At 39.5% G+C, this 8,266-nt stretch overlaps 1 protein-coding gene across 5 annotated transcripts in view; it reads right to left on the bottom strand.

Annotated features, from left to right (window-relative positions):
• Window positions 1-222: 222 nt before the first annotated feature.
• Window positions 223-8,266, bottom strand: part of LOC141509814 (uncharacterized) — a 28,951-nt gene continuing 20,907 nt past the window's right edge. For all 5 annotated transcript variants that reach the window (XM_074219612.1, XM_074219613.1, XM_074219614.1 and 2 more), the window contains one exon: window positions 223-6,939. In XM_074219612.1, the coding sequence (XP_074075713.1) occupies window positions 5,021-6,939 (1,919 nt within the window). In that variant the 3' untranslated portion in view covers window positions 223-5,020. The remainder of the gene's footprint in view (window positions 6,940-8,266) is intronic.

Raw genomic sequence — 8,266 nt, 5'->3', positions numbered from 1 at the left:
GTTTTTTTGCAAGGCAATGGGGTTAAGTGGCTTGCCCAAGGCCACACAGCTAGGTAATTATTAAGTGTCTGAGACCGGATTTGAACTCAGGTACTCCTGACTCCAGGGCCTTTGCTCTAAACACTGCACCACCTAGCTGCCCCTTCCTTGAAAAATTTAGAAGCTATTCCAGGGGGAACATGAACTAAGACTGACAATACTCTGTATAGTAAGTTTTGGTATTATTTTATTATATATGGCTTCCTTAAGCGTAATCGATGTTCCGTCCTTACTTCTTTTATCCCTGTTTTCACTTGAGCCTTATCTGAGATTTTTATCTGCTTTGTAGAACTCATCTGAAGCATTCTAAATTCTACTCCTGGCCCCCATTTTAACTCTGAATATTTATGGGACAAGTATGTCTTGTAAGCATTATATTGGATTCTGCTTTCCCTCCTTTACTTTTTGAGCTCAGCCCATTCAGACTGTTGTTATTATTCATTGTGAATTTTCCTACATCGTATTTCTCTGACACTTTTTTCTCTTCCTACTGAGCTCTTCTTTGCAAAGACAAAAGTGGGGTTAGCCAGAGGAGAAAGCAGATCATTTCTAGGCATCTGTCATCAGTCTGGTTTATACCCCTCCTCTCTTCCCTAATCTGTTTGTGTGCTAGTTTTGCCCATCCTTCCCCACTTGGATGGGGTCATTTCAATCATCTAATCTGGTCAGGTCAGACTTGGGCTGGACTGGTGGGTCGGTAGAGATGTCCACCAAGCATAAGAGCCTCTGTGTTGGCCATGTTAAGGAGGGAGCTCCAGATTCCTCACTGTGCTGGCTTTTGGACTTGGGCCACAAGAATGCTATGTCAGTGGATCTAGCCTTCATGCCTTGAACCAGTTAAATCTCTTTTAAGGACCAATTAGGGGGTAATAAGTGGCACAGTGGATAGTGCAGCAGCCCTAGAGTCAGGAAGACCTGGGTTCAAATCTGGTTTAGACACTTGAAACCTATTAACTGTGTGATCTTGGGCAAGTCATTTAACCCAACTACCTTGCAAAACCCACTCCCAAAAAAGGTTAACCTGGTCTTCAGTCAGGCAGGGCCATAGGATTTTATTCCTACATCATTGAAGCTTATTTCTCTTTGGGGTCTGGCTTAATCTTATGTATATTTATACTGCTTCATACAGCTTATGACTGTAAACCACCCAAGGCCTATAGCTCCAGTCTCCTCTCTTCTGCCCAGAACTCTAATCCCAATCCTGTGGTCATAGATTCTTACTGGAGAGCTTCAACCTTCTCTGAACCAGTTTTCAGACACAGTGAGCCACTTTCTCACCATCTCCATGCCAGGCCATTGCCCCTGCCCCTGCCCCTTTTGTCCCTCTACTTTCCAATACTCACCTTTTCTCTTATTAGAATACCATCCTCAAGAGCAGGTCTCATTTACTTACAGATTGCCAGCACAGTAGTGTCTAGTCCCTAGTATGAAAGTCACAAATACTTTTCCCTTGTCCATTCTCTTTTGGAGTTTTTCATCTCATATTCTAAGTTTTCCTCACCTTCATACTCATTGCAGAGGCAGAATAAGTGAGAGCAAGCCTCAGACCCAGAAGGAGCCGGGTTCAAGTCCCATCTCAGACACACAGCGGTCAACTGGCTCCTTTAATCCTTCTATCTCTGCTAACTAGGGTTCAATTTCTCTGCCACCCTTTGTAGCTAAACTCAAAAAGATCACTGTCGAGGCCAATTGATTTCATTTCCTCTGACAGGGTCTGACCCGGTACTGGCTTTCATACTTCCTGGCATTCTTTAAATAGGAATGAATTTTTTCTGCATCTATTCATAGAAGCATTATTTTTGTTATTTTCATTACAAATATAGACAATCATGTTTATAATTTTCCTAATATTAAACCGGCTCCATCCAAATAGACAAAAGTGGGAATTTGTTGTTAGACTATACTTTTTTTCTCATTGTTTAGTTGGAAGCAGTGGGAGAATTATTTTAGAGGATAGCTTTACATCATCATCAAATCCTTTTTAACTGCATAAGTAATTTGCCCTTTTAGGTCACTGACTCCTGAATTTGCTTTCAAAGCTACTATTCTGCTGTTAACTAGAAATACCTGCAAATTCTCTCTTAAAGGTCTATTTTTTTTCCTACAGGATTATATTCATCTTTATTGGTTAATTTATTCTTGGCTAGAAGCCTTTTCTTGGTTGGAAACATTTCATATATTGGTTTCTCTGTAGTGTTTCTTATTGACTCAGGACATTATTGAAAACTATTCAAGCTTTGAGAGCCCATTTCTTGGTTTACCATTTTCTCTTCTAAGCTATTCTCTCACCAAAGTTCTCTTCATGACCTCTATGTCTTGCATCATTTCTTCTAAGCACTCTTGTAGTCCTTGAGGGGGGAAAAACAAAACTAAACATGTTTTCAATGAGTCATTTTTAACCATCATTATGAACTACTGTGCGTTTGGGGGAATCTAGATTTACTGTGTTTGATATCAGTCGGTCATTGTCTTTGACTGTCTCACCTCTAAAACCTGACTTCCTGAATGAGGTTTGTGTACGTTTTTACCCATTATACTCCTGAGTGAACTGTTTAGCCCTGTGTGATCTCATCCTGAATTTCTGAACTTACCTCCAGACAATGGTCATTTCTTTTTCCCTAATCTTACTGGGAAAGTTCTAGTGACTCTTAAAAATAATGCTCTTGATACACTTTTCATCATTTCACAGGATGCCCGAGTGTTTGAATGTGTGAGTATTGCAGACGTTTTCTGCACCATGATAGATTTTAATATGATCTTCCCAAATGTTAAAAATACAGATAAACATTTTATTGATACTTTTTGTCTTTTACATCAGTTTTCTTGGAAAAACAGATTCAATTCTTCCTTGCAACAAAGCAAAACAACCAAAACTTTGCATTTATATAACCTTTGTTACATCCTTCCCACACACACCATGAAAATATTTCATTGTTTTCTAAGATCTTCATGAGTTTATCAATTATGCCATTTCACTTTTTTACAGTGATCTTTTAAATCAAATTTGTGTAGTTCCTTTATATTAATTATTTTGGGGGGAAGGGGGTGGGATAGGGGGATGTCATGCTACATCCATCCTCAAATTTCCCCAGGTTTCTCTGGATTCCTCTATTCAGTCAGGACAATGCATAGCATTCCGTTATGACCTTTTTATGCTTTACTAAATGATGTACCCATTCACTTGCTATGCAAGTGCTGTTAAGAAGTTTAATACATGCTGGATTTTTATATGGGATATTTTTAAAAATGATATCTCTGGATCAGTGTATGAAGTTTAATCATTTTACTTAATTCCAAATTGCTATCCAGACCTAGACCAATTCAGTCCTGTCAATCATATCACTATGCCTGTTTGAATATCTTTCCATACATAAGGCTGAGGAACAATCCAAAGCAGGGAATGAATTTATCAAGGGAAAAAGAAACTTCCAAATGAACTATTCACAAAGTGTTAGCTTACTTAAGAATGCCATTGCTATTTAGAGAATCCTATTCCTGGACCACTGACTACACTCAGCCCACCTAACTCAAGCAGGCAAATATCCAACTGCAGAACTAGCCTGTTGGAAGAAGTTGATAAACAGCATCTCACAACTAAAGTCTGAGTAAGAGGGATTATTAGAAACCATCCTGTCCTGATCACTATTCAAAAAGCCTCCCTCTGAAGTCATCAAGGTCCTCTAGCCCTGTCCTACCACATCTAATGAACACATGCCTGCACCATTCAGCATTAATTATTTTAACAGTAATGAGAAACACCTATTACTGCCTGGACAAAAATAGGAAATGGATACAAAAGGTACTTTTAGGCAGTCTGGATTAATTAAGTGTGAATATAGTAGAGACCCATAGAAGGGACTTGGAAGAAAAGGGCAAAGCATGCTATGTATGGCTTAGCTTTGGCTTGTGGGATTTCCATCTGCCAGTATGGTGCAAGTCTGATGTAATCCAATTATGATTGACACCAGTAACTTTTGAGTCCAAGAGTCTAAGGGTAGCCTCTTTATGATTATACTATAGTTTAAATTTCCCAAACAAGTGATGGATTTGAGGACCCAGGGTCCAATTCTAATTCAGCCACAGCTGAGAATCAGCTCAAACTGTCACCTTTCCTAGCAAGAAGTAAAATCAAAACTTCCTTATTCTCCAACTCCTATTTCTATCTCACAAGGCAGTTACATCAGCATTCCTTCAGGGTATCCTTGGGCTCCAATGACAATAATTGTATTTCAAACCCCAAGTCAAGTAAGTCCAAAATGGACCCATCCAAGCCCCAGGATTTTACTTCAGAAAAACTATACTATCTATTCTGCTATGGGCAGGAAGGCCACCTATCATTTATCTATCTTTAATCTAACAGTAGCAAATTTACTGAAATTATTTGTGAAACTTTGTACTATAGGGGCTGTTTCAGAATCTATTCATACAACTTCAACACCTAAAGCAAGCAATATGCATTCCAGATTAAAGGTTTTTTATTATTTTATTACTACAATTGTCATTTTTCCCCTTCAAATCCCCAAACAATGTTGTAGCTTGTAGAAAAAAAATGACATTTTGACTTTCTGAATTTAACAAATAACAAGACCATAGGAAGTATGGACTAGTAATGAGTGGGGGTACCAGACTGGCAGGAACACCTGGGTTTAAATACTGTCTCATATGCTTCCTATGATTCTGGGCGAGTTACTTAACAACTCTCATCTATAAAAAGAGGCAGTCAGACTCCAGGTCCTTGTAAGTTCCTTTGCAGCTTTAAATTATGAGCATGATTCTATGAAGTATTTCCCACACTAAAACCCCCCACAGAAAATTTTCCCCAGGAAGCCTGTAATAAGAAATTAAATACACATGCAAGAGTCATTCCATGATCATAGAAAATTCTGAGGTGGTAAGATTCCCTAAGGGTTGAAATGATAACTTTTCCTCATTGACCACATGTACATTAACTATCCAATGGTATGCGCATCCTCTCCAACACTCATTTATTATACTTAACTGATTTATCTCTAGTATGTATTTTTTTATGAGCCTTATAAGTTTGCTTCTGCCTGAAAGACTTTCCACATTCATTGCATTCAAAGGGTCTCTCTCCAGTATGGATTCTCTCGTGTTCAGTAAGGTAATGCTTCTGAGTAAAAGCCTTTCCGCATTCATTACATGTGTAGGGCTTCTCACCAGTGTGGATTCTCAGATGTTTACTGTAGGATGTATTGTAAATGAAGGCTTTTCCACACACATGACATTTATAAGGCTTTTCTCCAGTGTGAATCCTCTGATGAACAACAAAGGATTCTCTTAGGCTGAAATCTTTCCCACACTCAGTACACTTATAACGTTTCTCCTGGTTATGGGTTTTACGATGGATACGGAAATATCCCCGGTTTCTGAAGGTTTTCCCACAGTCATTACATGTGTAACGTTTTTCTCCATGCTTTTCTTTATGTACACTAAGTCCTCCCCTGTCTCTGAAAGCTTTTCCACATTCACTACATTTAAAAGGTTTCTCTCCAGTATGAATTCTTTTATGTATATTGAGCTGTCCCACCACTCGGAAAGCTTTCCCACAGTCGCTACATTCAAAGGGTTTCTCTCCAGTATGAATCATTTTGTGTTTTTTAAGGTTTGCCTTCTGGCAAAAAGTTTTCCCACAGTCAATACACTCATGAAGCTTCTCTCCAGTATGAATTTTCTGATGACAAATAAAGGATGTTTTGTCAGTGAACTCTTTCCCACAATCATTACATTTATAGGGTATCTCCCCAGTGTGAATTCTCTTGTGTTTCTTGAGGCATATCCCTCGACTGAAGGCCTTCCCACACTCATTACATATATATGGTTTTTCTCCTGTATGAATTCTTTCATGCTGAATAAGGACACAATTGTCAATGAAAGCTTTCCCACATTGTTTACATTTATATGGTTTCTCTCCAGTATGAATTCTCTGGTGTTTACTGAGATTTCCAAACTGTCTGAAAACTTTCCCACATACATTACACTCATAGGGCTTCTCCCCGGTGTGAATTCTCTGGTGTTCATTAAGGTGTTTATATTGGCTGAAAGCTTTCCCACATTCATTACATGTAAAGGGTTTCTCTCCAGTATGAATTCTTTGGTGTTGATTAAGGTGTCCTTTTTGGCTAAAGCCTTTCCCACACTGACTACACTTGTAGGGCTTTTCTCCAGTATGAATTCTTTGGTGTTTAACCAGGGATGAATCAATGCTGAAAGCTTTCCCACAGTCATTACACACATAGGGTTTCTCTCCAGTATGAATTCTCTGATGCTGAATAAGATGGGCCTTACGCCGATAGGCTTTTGTGCATTCGTTACATTTAAAAGGCTTTTCTCCAGTATGGATTCTCTGATGTGCAATAAGGCATGAGCTACTGCTGAAGGTTTTCCCACACTGAGTACATGTATGATGTTTTTCTACACCATGTAATCGATGGTACTGAAAAAGATCTGAGTGGTAAACGACAGGTTTCTTGCATTTATAGTTACCAATTTTCTTCCCTAAGGAATTCCTATTATGGTCAATAATGTCTGACAACTGTTTGAAGCTCTTTCCAAGTGTGTCATGTTGATGGTGCTGTATTCCTGGAGCAGTTCTTTGTCTGGGAATGAGATCAGGCTCAAACTTGAACCTTCGCCCAAAAGCATTTTGTTCATGAATATCCAACTCATTCGAAGTTGTGCTATGACTGACTGCAGCTTGCTGGGACCAGATCTCCTTTTCCTTATGGTCTTCCAACCAGACATTAAAATCCCAAGCTTCATCTAATTTTGAATTCCAAATGGGATTCTTTGAGAGTCTCTCTTTGACTGATGCTCCCATAAAAATGCCATAATTTACAGATGGCTCCTTGATTTCATAGCTTGTATTCAGAGTAAAGGAATCTGAAAAAAATTAAAAAAACTGTGAATATCCTTGTTCACTTTGCTGCAAGAAAGGATAGTTTTATGTTCAATTCTATCCTCCTTCAAGAAGGGAGAACAAAAGTTATAGAAATTGTTATTGGCTCTTTTAAGAAAAACAAATATATTTAAAATGTTGGGGGAAATAAGTCTTATAGTAAGAATTTTAAAAGTTACTTGGGGGCGGCTAGGTGGCGGCGCAGTGGATAGAGCACTGGCCCTGGAGTCAGGAGGATCTGAATTCAAATCCAGCCTCAGACACTTAATAATTACCTAGCTGTGTGGCCTCTCTGGTGACCACTTATCTATCTTTCAGATGCCTCACCTCAAACTGGGATGTCAGTCCAGCAAACACCTTCACCTCAATACACAGAGGGCAATGCCATGCATTTGGGTCCCTCTGACTCACAACCAGGAATCATCCTGAATTCCTCACACACTGCCCTGCCCACCCCTCTCAACCCAGCTCCCAGCCCCGGCTGCTGCCAAGGCCCCTTCTCACTGACATGGCCCCCACCCCACTGCAGGTTGTCAATGTCTCAGGCCTGGTTTAGTGCAATAGCTGCTCGTGGGTCTCCCTACCTCCAGTCTCTCCCCACTCCAATCCATCCTCCTTTTAGCCACTAAAGGGATTTTCCTAAAACACAGGTCTAATCATATCTCACACACATCCATGAAATAAAACTCCAGGGGCTCCCAAATACCTCCAGGAACAAATAGAAAATGCTCTTTGGCACCAAAAGTCCTTCTTGACCTGACCTCTTCCCAACTCTTCCTCCTCAACACACATCTTTGCAGATCTGTGACTATGGACTCCAGCTCAACCTACCTTCTACAGGGAGTCTTCCCAACCCTCTAACACCTAGTGCTTTCCCACAGCTATTCCCCACTGATCCTGGAAAGAGCTTACTCTAATTGATATCTAATGATCTAGATTGGAGACTTGGGATGGTTAATAAGAAATTATTTTAATGAGAAGTGAGAATTAATGAGAAATAATCACAGTATATCCCTTGAGAATAGAGCCCAAGAGGATCAAATTAAAGTGGCAAGCTGAGGCTAGATGACTCCAGCCCCTACTGACCCTGCTCTACATGGGGTTCTTCCAACCCACTACATTTATTTTCGATTTGCAGATGACATCAGAATGTTTGTAAGTTGAAAATTCGTAAATTGGGAATAAAGCTAACCATCACAAGGGGGAAACTGATTAATTTTAGATATTACAGAATGATACTAATCAACTGTCTACATTCAGAAACTTAAAAGTTCAGCTGATTATTTGTGAACCATTAGAGAAGAAAATACT

Source organism: Macrotis lagotis, chromosome 1, assembly GCF_037893015.1.
Source record: "Macrotis lagotis isolate mMagLag1 chromosome 1, bilby.v1.9.chrom.fasta, whole genome shotgun sequence".
NCBI lineage: Eukaryota > Metazoa > Chordata > Mammalia > Peramelemorphia > Peramelidae > Macrotis > Macrotis lagotis.
This window is presented reverse-complemented; position numbering and strand designations above follow the sequence as displayed.